At 33.3% G+C, this 16,600-nt stretch overlaps 3 protein-coding genes across 6 annotated transcripts; 2 read left to right on the forward strand and 1 right to left on the reverse strand.

Annotated features, from left to right (window-relative positions):
• The first annotated feature begins 4,337 nt into the window (after positions 1–4,337).
• Positions 4,338–7,576, forward strand: LOC110787165 (uncharacterized). Of its 4 annotated transcripts, XM_056834922.1 has the most exons (6): positions 4,338–4,768; positions 4,924–5,102; positions 5,325–5,441; positions 6,358–6,610; positions 6,735–6,929; positions 7,377–7,576. In XM_056834922.1, exons 1-4 carry the CDS (start codon positions 4,756–4,758, stop codon positions 6,484–6,486), a joined length of 438 nt encoding a protein of 145 aa, XP_056690900.1. In that variant the 5' UTR covers positions 4,338–4,755; the 3' UTR covers positions 6,487–6,610; positions 6,735–6,929; positions 7,377–7,576. The 4 variants fall into 4 exon arrangements, 3 of the variants coding, with proteins under 3 accessions (XP_056690900.1, XP_056690899.1, XP_021847431.1); XM_056834921.1 differs by lacking the exon at positions 7,377–7,576 and having other exon boundaries at positions 6,735–7,351; XR_008926240.1 differs by lacking the exon at positions 7,377–7,576 and having other exon boundaries at positions 4,341–4,824; positions 5,325–5,448; positions 6,735–7,348.
• A 1,033-nt stretch (positions 7,577–8,609) lies between these two features.
• LOC130466225 (uncharacterized) lies at positions 8,610–11,356 on the forward strand. Its single transcript, XM_056834923.1, has 2 exons — positions 8,610–8,887; positions 11,026–11,356. The coding sequence occupies exons 1-2, from the start codon at positions 8,838–8,840 to the stop codon at positions 11,282–11,284; spliced, it is 309 nt and encodes a 102-aa protein (XP_056690901.1). The 5' UTR covers positions 8,610–8,837; the 3' UTR covers positions 11,285–11,356.
• A 927-nt stretch (positions 11,357–12,283) lies between these two features.
• LOC110787206 (uncharacterized) lies at positions 12,284–16,508 on the reverse strand. Its single transcript, XM_021991791.2, has 5 exons — positions 15,653–16,508; positions 14,603–14,755; positions 14,379–14,520; positions 13,308–13,549; positions 12,284–12,724 (listed from the first exon to the last, which is right to left on the reverse strand). Exons 1-5 carry the CDS (start codon positions 16,112–16,114, stop codon positions 12,518–12,520), a joined length of 1,206 nt encoding a protein of 401 aa, XP_021847483.1. The 5' UTR covers positions 16,115–16,508; the 3' UTR covers positions 12,284–12,517.
• Positions 16,509–16,600: the final 92 nt, after the last annotated feature.

A 16,600-nucleotide genomic window follows, 5' to 3' on the forward strand; every position in this document is an offset into this window, starting at 1 on the left:
TTACGATTTTGGCCATTTTATGTGATCCGTACGTAAAGAAATTTTAGTCATGTAGTGGTCATGTTAGATTCAAATCGATATATATTTTCTAAATATTAACTTTTTATAATATTACTTGCACACACCGTGAGACATTAAGAGTCAAATTAAAACTTAGATGAGTAAAAGTCAACAATGATACTATATTTTCAAAACGGATGAAGTATTTGTTTTGTTTATTTTGTTTTGACTATGTGGTAAATAAATGTGGTTTGTTTTCTTCTACCAAGTACCGACCCACGTGTTTAACTAGTACGTGTGTTTAGTATTTAGCTATTGGAATGTGTTACTCCATAAAAGGTACCGCGTTTGTTCCCTTTGGAGTTTGGACTGATAAAAAAAAACATGAATCCGTACAATGTTGTTTCTTTGGTTAATTTTTAAAGTGACTTATAAGGGAATACTCCGTATATGCCAATGGTTTACACCAAAATAATAATAATATGCCAATGGTGATGTAGTGGTAATACTTTTATGTCCACACTAGAAAGTGACTACTTAATTGGTGCGTTGGTGGTCCTCAACATTTTCAAGGGATATTTACTTATTACTCCCTAATTTTTCTTCTTTGAAAGATAAATAAATTTATCATAAATGAGTTAAATAATAAATTTTAAGGAGATGATGATAGTACTAAGTGCAATTTATATTACTAAATGATTTTTTAACACATGTTTTTTTTTAAAGAAAAAAAAGAGTCTATACAAATTGTTTATTTAATCTAAGTAATTTAATTTATAACTGAATTGAAGATCAAAATCAGAAAATGTACACAATATAATCAATGTTTTATAATGGAGAAAACAGAGAGCAGTGAACTGGTGGAGAGCTGCAATGCATCAGTGTTGAACTCAATATATGCTCAAACTACGCAACATACATTTTGGAGTAGATAGAGATAAGTAGGGATGTCAATGGGTTGGATCCTACTGGATTCAAATCCGTTTTCCACGCATGGATCCAAATTCAGATCCGGATCCGCGGGTCCAAAATTTTGGATCCAGATTCATATCCGCCGAATCCGACATGTAATTTTTTTCTTTCAAAAAAATATTATTTTTATGCTACTTTTTACAAAAAAATAAAATAAAATTATGCATTCACCCTATGATGCAAAATATCTTCTAACGGAGTAAAGAAAATAAACATCAAAATTATGAAAAAAAATTAAATTCATATTATTTTATACATATTTTTTAATAAAAGTAAAAATTTTATATTTAAATGGATCCATGGGCAGGATCTGGATCTCAAAAAAGGGATCCAGATCCAGATCCTATCAGCCAAAAACGAATCCGGATCCACCGGATCCAGATAGGGTCCAAATCCATTGCAATCTCTAGAGATAAGACATCGATCACTAGCTAGTATGTTTAGCTTCAAATTATTACTTGACACTCTACTGCGTAATCCAAAAACTCTTCATTTTTCAGTTAGGGCCATATTTGGATTGAGAGTAATGCATTAAGGGTGAAGATAATGAAGAGGGATGAAGTGGTGACAAATAGAATAAGTTAGGGTTGGTAAGAACAAAAAAGAGAGGAATAAATACCCTCATTGTGGGGGTAATAGTTACCCACCATTTTACTAGGGTGCTTATTACTCTCAATTGTAGGGTAATAGCCACCACTTCGATCTCATCTTAATACCACTCATAATCCTTTTACAATCACCTCAATTCACCTTTATTTTCCTTTTGTTAATGTGGTTTGTAACTTTTATTATTTCTAAATCCATTACACTAAATCCAAGTATATCCTTAGTGTACGTTTTTTATTTGATGATTTCATATGAATACTTTTTTGTTAAGCATATAGATCATAAAAATAAAAAAATGAAAGAAAAGTTTACAAAATAGTGGACCAAACCGACCAATGGCACCAAACAATGGGCGGAACACATAGGTTAAGAGTTTGTAAGTTAAGTAAACCGAATTAATTATTGTATCAAAAGCATGGTTGCATTACTATATAATTGTGTCCATGTAATTAAGCATGTGCTAACATAATAACCCTTTGTGTCTCACTGTATTTCGCAAGATAAATGACACAAAATTGTAATATTAGGTACAGCTTGGAGAATCCTATTTTGGGTTTATATCTCCGTCCTTTTCTTGTGTCCCACATTAGTAGATTTAGTACTGTAGTACACATTGATAACGTGATATTTCGTAATTTTTGAAGATAATGTTTCCTTTTCTCGTTTTGAATCACTAGTTTTTCACTTTTCATTTGGCATTCGCACAATTATAAATATCTCTAGTGTACGTGATATTTATGATACAACTAGATCTCTTCTTTGAAAGAAAACTACTACGTATGATATACGGAGTACTCATATACAACCCTTATATATACTTGTACTACGTACGGAGTATATTGCTAGCCTATTTGTAAGTTTGATTTGTACCCTAGCCTATGATTGTTACATCAAACCATTAGGATGAACACATTTGGAGTGGACCGGAGATTTCCTAACGTACCCTCCCCGAACTTCACATAACCTTTCTTACTATCCCGGGGTGGGTTGACCGGTGACGGGTTTAGCCATAGGAGGACCTTTAGCTCCTTACAAATAAAAATAAAAATATAAATTGAATGCATGTGCCTTTAGCTAGTGTAGATGTCTTATATGGGATACGATCCAAATTTTATGTTTGAAATGGATTTTTTAAAAAAAGCAATAACTTAGATCTGCATCATTAATTAATTAAGATAAGAAGTTCACTTCATAACTGCAAGGAGGTCCCACAATTAAGAAACCATATGTAAATAAGGGGAGTGACGCAACTCCTTAGCTGTATAAAGTGATGGACGTAGACTCTCTCATTTTTTAAATGTGGGTTATGCACGTGTTATTTAAAAAGGCTATGCTTCAACCGACGAGAAAAAAACGAAACTGTTATTTCATGTCAAGAAGTTTATAACAAAGAAAGATTGGTAGCACTTTAAGAGTCATGCAACAAACAAGTCACTTATTCAATGTACTATGGGGGTGTTTGGCAATTGGCTGTTGGCGGTTAGCTGTCGGCTGTTTTACTTGGCTGGTTTGACTGGCTGTTGGTTGTGGCTTTTAAGTTGGTTGTTTGACTTATAAATTAAGATGTTTGGTAAACTCATTTGTTGACGGTTGGTTGTGACTATGTAACATGATATTTATGGACACTATTATGTTTTATTAACCATTTATTACATTCTTAGTAATTAATTAACCAAATTAATTAACCAAATTAATTAACCAAGTTAATTAGTATTTAAATAAATTATTTAATAAATTATTACATTATCTAATTATAAATAATAAAATCAGTAATAAAATAAATGAATAATAAAAATAACTATTAATTATTTCTAGTTAAAAGAATTATTAACTTAAATATTAATTAATTAGTATTAATTATAATTATAAGTTATTAGTTAATCATTTTTAATGCATGGTTAATCATTGAATACTCTATATTCATTATTTAATAAATTATTAAATAATTTAATTAGTAATAAAAAATATATTAATTAACATTACTATTTAAATAAATAAATTAATTAGTTGTATTTTAAATAATCCCACTGTAAAAAAATTAGTAGTAATTAAAAATATGAGTTAGTAATTAGTAGTTCCAATGCATAATTTAATATTTGATTAGTCCGTATTAATTTTTTAATTACTAAATAAATAATAATATCATTATTCATTGTTATTAGTGAAAAGTTAAGGATAAAAAAGTATTGAAGATTTAAAAGCTAAAAGCCATACAAAAAAGTTAGTAAGACTAGCTTTTCATTTTTGGCGAATAAGCTGGCTTTTCAGCTAACCAAAAAGCCACTTTACTAAACACTTTTTTTGGCAGTTTGACCAACATAAAAAGCCAACAACTAAAAGTTAGTGAAAAAGCCACCAAAAATCCATTTGCCAAACATCCCCTATATCTTTACAATTTGTAAGTTAACATCCATAAATATTTCCCTAATTATATTTCTTAATTTACCAGGATCGAGTCGAGGAACTCATGTTACAATGGAACAATAAAGATCAGCGGTGGATCTTGAACAGACGAGGCGGTCAATAGAAAAATTAAGCAATTTAGTATGGAATATATACAACTTTACACAAATTGTAGGGGGGATCGGACGAGGTGGAACTGGAAAAACACATGTATTTTTTCGCTCAGGGGTGTCGGACCCACCCAGGCCACAAGGAAGATAACACCACTGATAAAAACAATATGTTTTAAAGCAAATTATGAATGGTGCAAATGAAGCCTTGACCTTATGATTAAGATCGAGGATATGTATGTGTACAATAAATATCAGGTTTGAACTCCCCTCTCATTTGTAACTTATATTGTGGATCGATGTGCCTCATTTATACCAAAAAAAAATTATGAACGAACTGTGATGCTATCACTTGGTCCGACACATATACATAGTCATGTAGATCAAAAACCTCAAAACCTAATGGTCATTCGATCAAAACTCAAAAGTGAACGTACAATGTTAGTTTGTTTGCCGTGAACTCCAAGTCCAATGCCCTTTGGAATTTAAAAAATCAAAAAGAAAAAGAAAAAGAAAAAGAAAAAGAAAAAGAAAAAGATGTGCCCACCGATTTAAATACCTTGTGAAATACGGAGTATAAATACCAATTATTCCCATTATCTAACTAAGAAGGCGGCTAGGTCATTGACAAGGTATTGGGACGACATTTCAACAGATCGATCAAATGGAGTTGCAAGGTATCGTACCTCGATCACGATTACGATTCATCATTTTGTCCGAATAAACCACACGGGTATTACAAATTATAAATCGGGAATGGGTAAAATGATTTTAGATTTAATTATCATGATAATTACATTTTTCAATTTTGTTGCATAAAATGAAAATTCAGGTAATGTAGATGATGATGATCAACCGCCAAGTACGCTAGTTCGTCAATTTTATTTTCCCAAAGTCGATATGTTTTACCCAGATCCTGATTTGCTAGCAAAGCTAAACAAGGCCAAGGAGTTAAAGAAACAACTTCTTGCGGAGAAAACAAGTTTGTCCCGAAAAATACGATCTTTAAAGGTATTCTTTGTGTTTTTTTTTTTTTTGTTATCGTATTCTATGTCGTCTCTAACAACGCATCCAAATTTGATTAGGTTTTAAATAAAATAAATTCGTAGAATTTATACTCGTAAATTATCAAACCATTTTTTCTAAAAAGAAAAATTGATCGGAAGGAGCCGAGTATGTTGTTTAAGATGCGCCTTTAGTTTGAAATGGGTTTATGTTTTTAATTATTTGCAGCATAATATAGAAGTATTGTATCTGGGCGATAATGGTCGTCAATATTGGTACCAAGATGAAATCCGCACGATTAAAGAATGCCGAAGTTTACTTTTCAAGCATTGGCCTGAAACCATGGTAACTGGTAAGAACGTAGTAATATTGTTCTTTACACTTTGCATTTTGCATATTTATGACTTTTGCATTTTGTTAGACATGAAAATCGCTCGTAACCCCCACAATATTTATAAATTTACACTCACTTTTTATTCGTTTATTAATTTTTTTTCTTACCCCATCCAATTTTCCATGCATATAGCTCACTTTATTCACATTTATTATGTTTACGTAATATTCATATAAATAGTAACGGTAAAAATCATTTTGAAACATAGGTTGTGCGGGTGATTTGTTAAGATTTTATTTAGACTTCATTTGGAATAGTGTTTTTCAATAAAAAAATGTTTTTGATCTACGAGAAAATATTTTAATTTCAAAGAAAAACACTATTCCAAACTAAAATTGGCGAAGAGTAGCATATCGAGCCATGGTGGAGTTATCTTTTACGTATGAAGTGTTTGATATGGCATAAAAAGTTTTCGATTTTCTATCATTTTACTTTGTTATTGGTTCGATAACCATTTCAAAAGTGGAAAATTTGTTTTCATTTGAAAAGAACGGAAACACTACAAGAATTTGTATCTTTAACGACAACCTAATTACGACGGGTTAAAAATCTCGTCGCAAAAGCCTTTTGCGACGGGGCTAACAACCAAACAATGACAGGAATAACCGTCGCAAATGTCTTTTACGACGGGTTTACGACGGATTTACGACGGGATTTTCATTAACGACGCCCCCTTTTATGACGGGTTTGCGACAGGAAATCCCGTCGTTAATCAACGATTATTGGCTTTTCGCGACGGGATTTCCCGTCGTTAATAGTACAATTTCTTGTAGTGAAACCACTTTTCCAAAGTAGTAGTACGTGTTCGATCTACTATTTAATCCTTACCATTGATTATTGTTTATGGCTATATGAAAACGAGTACAGAACGAAGACCTCGAGGAAGAATCAGATCCGGCAATAGAGTGGGGTGAAATCTCAGAGAGAATTGAGTCTCCAATTAGGTCATGGGAAGACCAATTGGGCAGAGGAGAAACGAATTCTGAAAGAGTTTGAACCTCTTCAAACAAGGAGGGTTGTTATTGAGCCCAAAGCTAAACAATCGGAAACCACATTTTATTTGAAAGGAAAACGTTTTCGTTGGCATTATTCTAAGTCTGATATGAAACGCATGTATCGTGTAAGATTAACAATAATTAATTTCATTCCTTTTCTTTCACTAATTAATTAATTAATTAATTAATTAATTAATTGTATACTACGAGTGAGTAATTACTGTTTTTTCTTGAATTGTCTGGACGCAGGAATCTTTGAAGCGTATCCGAAAACATGATCCATATTTTTGGGATGAACAAAAACAGGAAGAACGCGAAAAACAAGTCAATAAAATTCAGAAGCAACTTACATATTTCACGAAGTTGCACGACATTGTCATGGAAAAGGAACAAAGGGCTACTACATCCATTTCCAAACTTAAAAGTCAAATAAAATCAAATCAGGTTTAGGTTACATTTAATTGTTAATTGTTATTAATTCATAGATTTATATACTTCATAGGAAATGAAATCAGGTTTCTCTGTTGATACCGTTAGATAATAGTCTTTCAATTTTTACTTGTGGGACACATGGAAGAAATATGTTATTTTGTATATCCTTAAATATACCCATGTGCATCATATAATGAATATGTGGTGGCTTGAGTTATTAGGCCAAGCGGGGCTTTGGGCTTGAGATTAACGTTTAATATTTTGCAATATGGTTATTTTGGTATTTGCCTATTATTTTCCTATTTAACCAAAGACATGAGATTAACGTTTGAGTAAGTTTTATCATATTTTTCACAATGTCAGTTTTCTTCAAAAACACATGTTCATGGAAATGGTATTTAACATATACTATGAGATTTATATATGTTGTACTTAATTAGATGATTTTGTTTACGACAGAGTGTTCTTAAAGATAATTATTGCAAATTACAAGAGAAGGTCCAGGAGCTCATTATTGATCCCTCGGAAGTGATACTAGCATCTACGTAGATAATTATGGAGAACTTTGTGCGATTCTAGTTGCATTTTCTTGTATAATTAGGTACTCTGTATGTTTTTTTCCTGTGAATTTATGATATGCACGGGACATCCGTACACGTGATGTGATATTGGGATGGGTGAAATGAAAATGACAAAACATTTTTATTAACCTCAAAAAAGTAAGTTTCTGCAAAATTATGACGTAGTATGATGCATATTTTCACGACGTTTGGATCATACGTAGTATATTAGTAAACTTTAATCATGAGGAATTTGGTGTCCACCTAAAATACATTAAGTTCTCTTACTTTTATGCGGTCTCTTAAAATAATTGCTGTTCATGTTACTCTAAAATAGTAGTATAAAACATGCATCACGTATATTTACATCCAACTATTACTGCATAGCGAGAAAGGGCTAAATGATAAAGCAAAGATATGCTTGGCATATCCAATTAATGTTCCACCAAAGTAGTGTTGAAAAGCATAGAAATGGAATGAGCTGAGATTATGTTGTAGTACTACGTAAGAGAACTACTAATCCATATTTAGGAATTGTGACAAGATACAATATCGAATATTCTAGAATATCTTGTGAGGCTTCTGGCGTTATTCGATCTCTCAAATTTCTACGATAATGCATGCATGGAGATCCATTAATCATAAACCAAATAGCCAATTTGAATTACGTGTATCATAAGTAGGTATATGGCATATGTCTCCAAATTATTATTCCATTTTAATTCTTATTTTTATTAATTGGATTGTAGACAAAATTTACATGAATTCAATTTACAATTAGCCGACCAAAATACAACATCTTCACTAAGTTCTTGAAACATTAATCTAATATACATTCAAAAGGTGTGGGATAATCAAATAAATCAGCTCATGATCTTCAAATTTGTTAATTCATTAAAGATATGATGTGATTAAAAAACTGTTGAGAAAAATAACCCACATGGAAGATGGGATTAATTATCCCACATGGAAGATGGGATTAATATGGGCCGAAGAGCGACTAACATATCACTAATTTATTTTACAATAGAACCCTGACAGACTTATATTATCTTGCCAGAGTTTTATTTTTTGTAGCAGATTTTGCGCGAGATATTTTCCTAAACACTTGCAACTTCCCTAATGCAAAATATATCCTCTACCGCAAGAAAAAAACTAAAAATTAAACAAAATAAATAACAAGAAACCCTCTTGACAGAAATTATTATCATATATTCATATGGTATAATAACAGAATAACCGGGTTTCAAAGGCCTATAAATATACAAGTGTCCCAAGCCCTTTTTTAATTTGTCTAAAGACGACTACCTTACGGCCTTCTTAAACCTCTCAAATCGGAAAAACTCCGGTGTATTCAACTATGTCTATGGCTAGGTTTTCTGTCATCAACAAGAATCTTCTGCTTTTAAGGTGAGTATCATATTTAATCTAGGTGCTTAAACCTCTAGATATCGATTTTACATTATTTTACTCCTTCCGTCTCAACTAGGACCTGAATTGTTATTTGGAAAATTTGTCAAAAACTACCTTATAAAATCGTATTTTGCGAAATACTACCTTGTAAACAAAACAAGTGTTGTAGTTAATTACTTACATAACATAAAAAATTTATTTTGTAAAATTATTAAGAGCATCTCCAATCAACGGCGGATCGGCCGAAAAATTTTGTAGTGTATTTTAGTTACGGCCCCCCTAAAATTTGTGCATAATTGTATAATTAAATAGCATATTGCTTAATTTTTTTTCTACCGGCCCCCTCATAAAACCGTTCAAGGTCCGCCGATGTCTCCAATGGTTACATATAGGGACTAGCTTGCAATTTTCTTAAATTTTCTAGCTACTAGCCAACTATTGGAGTACATATGAACAATTAGCCAAGTTAAGCAAATTAGCTCTACAAAGCTAATTAGCTTAGGAAAAAAAGAACGGAAGAGAAAATTTGTTTATTTGATAAACATGCGAATTGTAATATAGATAAATTAAAAAAAATGGTTTAAAAACTCAAGCAACTTGCTAACCATTGGAGCAAAATACACATGAAAAAATAGTAGCTTGAAAATCTGATGTGGCAAATACCAATTAGCTTACCATTAAAGATGATCTAAGATACTACCTTTTCCATGTTAATGATTCCTAGCATAAATCCTTGTTATTATGATCGATAATTTAAACCGCTAACGCCATAGCTAAATCTAAACTTATACTTCCTCCGTCTTTTAATACTCGCAACGTTTCCGTCTTTTAATACTCGCAACGTTTGTTAGTTTCACGCATGCCGATGCACAACTTTGATCATTTATATCTAAAATTCTCTTTATGCAAAAATTATAAAAAGTTAATATTTTGAAAATACACATTGACACGAATCTAATAAGATACCACATGACGTACTATGTTTTATTTTGTATAAAAAACACTACGAATAGTCAAAGTAGATTATATGAATAGTGCCAAAAGTCCAAAATTGCGAGTATTAAAAGACGGAGGAAGTATATATTTATTTTACGTACGCATAGTAGTAATAAATAAATATTATTTTTTTGGGGTTAAATGTTTTTAATTGTTTTTATTTATTTATTTATAAAAGATAGACAATGGAATTTTTTTTAAAGCTTTTTTGGGGGCTAGCTAAGTCAATCAAATTACTCCCTTATCGGGCCGTCCCTTAATACTTGACCTGTTTCTAAAAATGAAAATATTCTAACAATATTATATTATTTCTCACTCCACCCTTATTAACCCACCTACCCCTACTCCATACAAAAAATAATTAAAAATTCAACCTCTACTCTCCCCCAACCCCACCTCTTAACCCACCTCCCACTAACTACATTAAAATAATACACCACTATCAACTACTACCTATTAAATTGAAACTTTGTGCCGGTCAAACCGGGTCGAGTATTCCGGGACGAAGGGAGTATAATTTACTCCTCGAAAATAGTAAACATATATATGTATCAAGTATGTACAATTGTAACTTTAGACGTATTGTGTATAATTGTAAACCGGTTAATTGTTGGATCGCGTCAAATTTGGATAAAATCATATTCAAGCAGTCAATAAATCGTTAATTGAATAATTTTTGAAAAAACGATCAATTTTAATTATATTTATAACCGGGTTGAATTTGATTAGGTTAATCTAAATCCGGTATAATCGTCTATTCATTCACAATTGACTAACGCATACTCCATCCGTTTCGAAATAAATAATAGGGACAGTGTTCCTTTTTTACGTTTGCCAATGTAAATGTTTGGACATTAATATCTCTAAATTTGTATTCGTAAAAATTATAAAAAATTATTCCGGGAGTACATATCGAGACGAATCAAACCAGACTCACACGACTATATTTTTCTTTACCCATAGATTACAAATGATAGTCAAATTGAAATTTGTAAATAGTGTCAAAAGTTAAAATGTCTCTATTATTTCGAAGCGGAGTTAGTATATACTTGCATGGTTGCACCATATGTCCAATTACGTCGATGTCATGTACGTTGTAGTTTCTTGTATTCGTATTAATTTGTGTTTGTGGGTGCTAGAAAATGCAGTAGACAAACATATGCGTCAATTGCAAGTGATGGTATGAAAATTCAAACTACAACTAGTTCTACATTAAAGAACAAGGCATCTGAAGCAAGCGAGAAAATAGCTGAAAATAATAATAATAATATGCCGAAAAAAGAACAAGTATATTGGATGAGAGATCCTAGAAGTGGAAACTGGGTTCCAGAGACTCACTTTGATGAAGTTGATGTGGTTGAGCTTAGGCACAAACTCCTTTTCAACAAACAAGGATAGCTCGAGCTTCGAGTTGCTTGTTTCAGCTCGTTTATTACTCCTTCGTTCCATAATGATGTTTCAATTTCTATTTTTCACGTTTGTTAATACATATTTTACTCATTGAGACGAATCAACTAAGATCCTACATGAATATGTTTTTTTATTTCTTATGTGTTGGAAATGATTTAGAAGAATTCTTTCAACTGCGAAAAGTGTCAATTAGTTCTAAATTAGAATATAACTATAGAACGGAGGGAATATTTCAATAATGATCAACTTATTTAGGTCGGATATGTAACAAAATTTTTGCAGTACATATTTATAACCTAAAGTCTTATATGTGACCACTTGTAAATAAGCGCGTGTTTAAAAAGGGTATTCGAGTGGGTCTTCTTCTACAAAGATTGAGAAAGAGAACGAGATTGAGAAATGGGAGGACAAACATTGAGAAAGAGAAGTAGAGAACAGAGACCCACAAATGGAGAACCCTCTTGGTATGAGAATCCATTCCAAAAAAGCCTAACCAAACAATAAAATGGATGGAATGGGTTCTAACTCTATTCCAACCCATTCCAAAATGCCCAACCAAACGACCCTTTAACGTTTTTTGTTACAAGGTGGTGTTAAAAAGTTTTATAAGATAATAATTCACAAAACGTCCAAATATTAAGGTAGTATTTCATAAAATTTCCCTAGTTTTATTGTTGGGAAAGTTGATACCAGTAGTCCCAATTGTAGATGGTCCGCTTTAAAGGTTCCATTTTTTGGGATATCATCTCAGAATAGTCCTCAATCCTCATCCATAATTAAGCTCAATCAGTTAATATATCCATTTGAAGGTGGGCAAGAGTGCAAGATGGTTGAGTGAAGAAAGAAATGAGGGTGGACATGTTTTTAGAATGACGTACAATGGGAGTTTCTTGTATGTACAGTGTACATTTATACATCCACTTATGTTTCAATGACCCTTTTTTTCTATTCAACATTGAACTCAAACAAACTGCAGCCGCACCAGAATTCTCTACACAAACATTGACATTGTATAATGCAAGCAGTAACAACAATGCTTATGACTCTAAGCATCAGTTGATGACCAAAGTTAAGATACAAGCTTTTTTAATATAAACTTCCAACCAAAATATTTCAAAAATTGATCCCCTATATGGGATTTCATCATTACAGTAACAGTCATGCAGCTGTATACCGCAGATACATCATTTGCCGGATAATCAAAATCCAATCTAGGCACCACTACAAGTAAAGCTGAATGAGCTCATCACTGACCACAGATGGTGTTAAAACACCAAGATCTGTGAACAGAAGAGTCAGATATTGTGGAGGTGTATAATCACGGGCTGATTTTTCAATCTCCACCTTGGACGGAACAGGCACACCGAAGTCGATAGGGCGCAAGGCAGGAGCCATATCTTTCTGATCCAGAGGATAGAGACGTGCAAACTGCGACGGCCGGAAAAATGTCAGTTGATGCCAACCCAAACATATAATTGTCCAGTTACAAGTAGCCAGTGAATTTCATAATTTTACTCAATGTTGTTGTATTACAGAGCTTAAAACATTTAGAATAGGAATACTTTCACATATAAGGAAACAGGAAAAGAAAAGATTGAAACATGAGAGTCTGCAACTATCCACTGATTTTCACATACACGGGAATTATATTTGAACATTTAAAAAAGACCGAACCAATAAAAAGAAAATTCATCTTCAACTTACTCATATCAAAGAAAGTAAGAAATACATAAGAGACCTTTTGACCTTGATTTCTAGCCTATATTACTCAATACTAGTATATACCTCCCAAGTTCTAAAAAGCCTCTGGTACTCTGGATATTCAATTAGCATTGCAAGCTTTGCTTAACTACGCGACTACAGCAGATACTTCTAGCAAGTCAGAGATTTCTTAAGTCTCAAGAGTCTGTGACTCTGAGTAACACAGACAGACAGCACATTTCTTTGTTTCTGCAACTCCGCCAGCGTACAGACAGACAAAACAAGTTAAAGAGATGGAGATGGGACATACCTTGTAACTTTCAGCAGCAACATAAACTGGTTTGTTCAAGCTGTGAGCAACCAATGCAATCTGGTAAGTTCCCATCATGTTAATTATGCCACCACTTTCAACCACTCCATCTGCCCCAACAAAAACCATGTCAACCTCATCCATAGAATATGCAACTGCTGAGTCAATTAGGAGTTTCACAGGAACATCAAGCTTGGCCATTTCATTAGAGAAACGTAATCCAGTCCTGTCGGGTCTTCCCTCTGTAAATTTAACACAATAGAAGTTGAAAGATATTAACAAAAGAAAACAAAATCAAGCAAACAACGGAAAATCACCAACAAAAATGTAATCATATGCACACATACAAAACCAGAGAGAAAAACTCCACAAAGGTTCTTATTTTGAGGAAGAGAAGTAGTTACTTCCAGTATATAAAAAAAAAAGTATTATCCAAGTTCACAATTTTTAATGAAAATCCAGTCCACAGAACAAACAAATCCCAAAGGAGTTTAATAACAGTTTTCCACTCACTTTTAGCACATTCAAACCTCCCAAGAACTCTAACCTAAGGCCGTCTACAATATGAATCAACACTGAAGCCTCTCGGTGATACAGGGGACAACTACTTCCACCAGCGTGAACTCATGGGCAATTTACAACAGATTTAGCTATTTGAGGTTGACTCCATAAAGTTAAGCACAAAAATGAAGAACCCTTATAATCAAAACTTGCCACAAGTTAATAATTGCACACATTCTGAAGAGGACCTGAAAGATGGAAGTCATGGAACAATACTACAATACCACAGCAAACAACAAAAAAGAAAAGTAGATAACCACACGGCAATTGACAAGTACGTAGTATGATTCCCATTTGGCTCCATATTAACAATGTTCTATCCAAAATAGTCCCAGGCATGACATTTGAATGAAAAAATTGTTGAAAGACTTGCATCAATACAACTTAATAGGTAAGTTTGGCCATTAATTACACGTCAGCAGTTCGGCTCGTGCACTTGTTTGAAAATGAAGAGTAGATGGTGCCCAAGGAAAGATGAGTTAATTCTAAAGAGTAGCTCGAGAAGAAAACCTGTGCAGAAAACACGAAATGATTTTTTATTTTGCGCTGCTGTCTTCAACACCTCCAGTACAACTCGAGAGAAACCGTGAACCAAAATGGTGCATCCATCAAATATAAAATCTTGGCTAAGCATTGAGATAATTCTACGTGCCTGCAAGATTGAACTTGATTGAGTTTTCTAGATTTGCCACCTTATGACCTTAAAATATCAACTCATTGATAGTTGTACACACCTTGTAAGATATCTCCCCAAACTTCTCTGCACGCTCCATCAGACGAGACCTGGCGGAATTAAAATCTTCATACTCTAAGGCTGAAGTTCTGGTCACATATCGCATAAACAGATCACAAGCAGCAGTTAATGAGATGGACGTTGCATCCCATGACTGAAAATTTGTGATCAGAAATGGATAGAATTAGAAAATATGATGAAGAAGGAAGTTGGCAATCTCAAATCCTATTTCTGTTAACAAGCACCGGAAAGTAACAACTAAAACAAACAACTCTACACCTAGCAGGCTAGCAGTCTAGCACAACCATAGCAAGGTTCATAAACAACTTCACATCACATAAAACAGGAAACAAAACATCACTTCAAACAAGGGCAAAAGCAACACTAACATTTGTACTTGATCAAGTTACTACGGCAATCCAGCATAATAACCTGTGATGCACTGATGCACAATCACTTCAAACAAGGGCAAAAGCAACACTAACATTTGTACTTGATCAAGTTACTCCGGCATAATACCATGTGATGCACTGATGCACAATCACTTCAAACAAGGGCAACGCTACACTAACATTTGTACTTGATCAAGTTACTCCCAGCATAACACCCTGTGATGCACTGATGCACCTGTACATGAACCTACCTTCCCTCCATGTTCAAATGGCGCCGTTAATCGATAATCACCCCAGTAATACAATATTTCATTACAAGCCATTGTGAATCAAAATCACCCATATGAGGGTCCCTATTCCATAACAAATTCTTAAGCTATACAATCATTTGAAAGATACAATTCGCACTTGCTTCACACTACCTTACCTTAAGCTATACAATCATTTGAAAGATACAATTCGCACTTGCTTCACACTACATTACCTAATTAGACAATAATTCCCAAAATTCAGAGATTGAAATGATATATGCATGCCCTTTTTTCATTAACAGAATCATCTAATATCAACCTAGCAGAAAGGTAAGGGGTACATGATCATCATAAAAGAGAATTTCACCCCAAATTTTTAAAATAATTGAAATATTAATCAAAAAATACCTTCAGAGAATCGGAAGCCTTCTTAAGCTCAATCTCAAGTTCCATCATAGTAGTAGCTTTACTGGACCTAATCACAGAAGCCAAAGCCCTAATTGCCGCAACCGCCTCTGCCAAATCAGGTTGTTTCCTCCAACTATTAAACTCCTCAATCACACTCTCCCCTTTCTCCACCACACGATCATCCTCCTCCACCTTTTCCACCGTATCCTCGCCGGTAACTCCACCAGAAACGGCGGCCTGAGCTTGCGCAAGCCAGTCGCTCGTAACAACAGCATGGTGGGCCGCCCTTGTTTGGTAATACGCCGAAATATTAGGGTTAGGGTTTTGGATGGATATTTCCGACATTGAAGGCGGAGGTGGTGGGTTTAAAACGTCGTCGTTTTGTTGGTCCAGTTGTTGTCGTAGTAAGAATTTCTCTTGCTCTTGGTTATCAAGGATGAAGGAAGGAGATCTATACCACATTTATTCTCTATTTTTTTTTTACACTTTTTTTTTTTTTTTTTAATTATTTTTGGGTTTCTTTCGACAAAGTAATATGAAGAACAAATTCGAAATTTGTCGGAATAATAGAATTTTCAGGCGCCGGATTATCGGGTTCGACGGGATGAAGAAAAAAAATGAAATGGAGACAAATGAAAATTGCAGATTCTGGGAATATGAAAATGCATTACCAGATTAATCACGCAAGATTGGGCTTCAGCTTCTGTTTTTTTGGGGGCTTTTTAGAGATTTGGGCTGGCTTATTGAAAACTGTATACGGCCCATTTATTTTTGGATAGTACTACTCCGTAGTTTACTAGACTACTAGATATATCAAAATTGACCCAAGGTTTTCAGATAATAATCGAAGTGAAATGGATAATATTTTACGCATTCAATGTGTATGTATAGGATATATGATATTTATATTTATCTTTTTTATTTTTACAAAAGTTTGTTAGTGAGTTT

The sequence above is a fragment of the Spinacia oleracea genome, chromosome 1 (assembly GCF_020520425.1).
Source record: "Spinacia oleracea cultivar Varoflay chromosome 1, BTI_SOV_V1, whole genome shotgun sequence".
NCBI lineage: Eukaryota > Viridiplantae > Streptophyta > Magnoliopsida > Caryophyllales > Amaranthaceae > Spinacia > Spinacia oleracea.

Coding starts and splice junctions, on each gene's coding strand:
- LOC110787165 (XM_056834922.1), top strand. Junction 5,103..5,324: donor GAAAAATACGATCTTTAAAG/GTATTCTTTGTG, acceptor AATTATTTGCAG/CATAATATAGAAGTATTGTA. Junction 5,442..6,357: donor AGCATTGGCCTGAAACCATG/GTAACTGGTAAG, acceptor AAACGAGTACAG/AACGAAGACCTCGAGGAAGA.
- LOC130466225 (XM_056834923.1), top strand. CDS start 8,838: ATGTCTATGGCTAGGTTTTCTGTCATCAACAAGAATCTTCTGCTTTTA. Junction 8,888..11,025: donor AAGAATCTTCTGCTTTTAAG/GTGAGTATCATA, acceptor TGTGGGTGCTAG/AAAATGCAGTAGACAAACAT.
- LOC110787206 (XM_021991791.2), bottom strand. CDS start 16,114: ATGTGGTATAGATCTCCTTCCTTCATCCTTGATAACCAAGAGCAAGAG. Junction 14,521..14,602: donor TTGGGGAGATATCTTACAAG/GTGTGTACAACT, acceptor TCAATCTTGCAG/GCACGTAGAATTATCTCAAT. Junction 12,725..13,307: donor TTGCTGCTGAAAGTTACAAG/GTATGTCCCATC, acceptor CGGCCGTCGCAG/TTTGCACGTCTCTATCCTCT.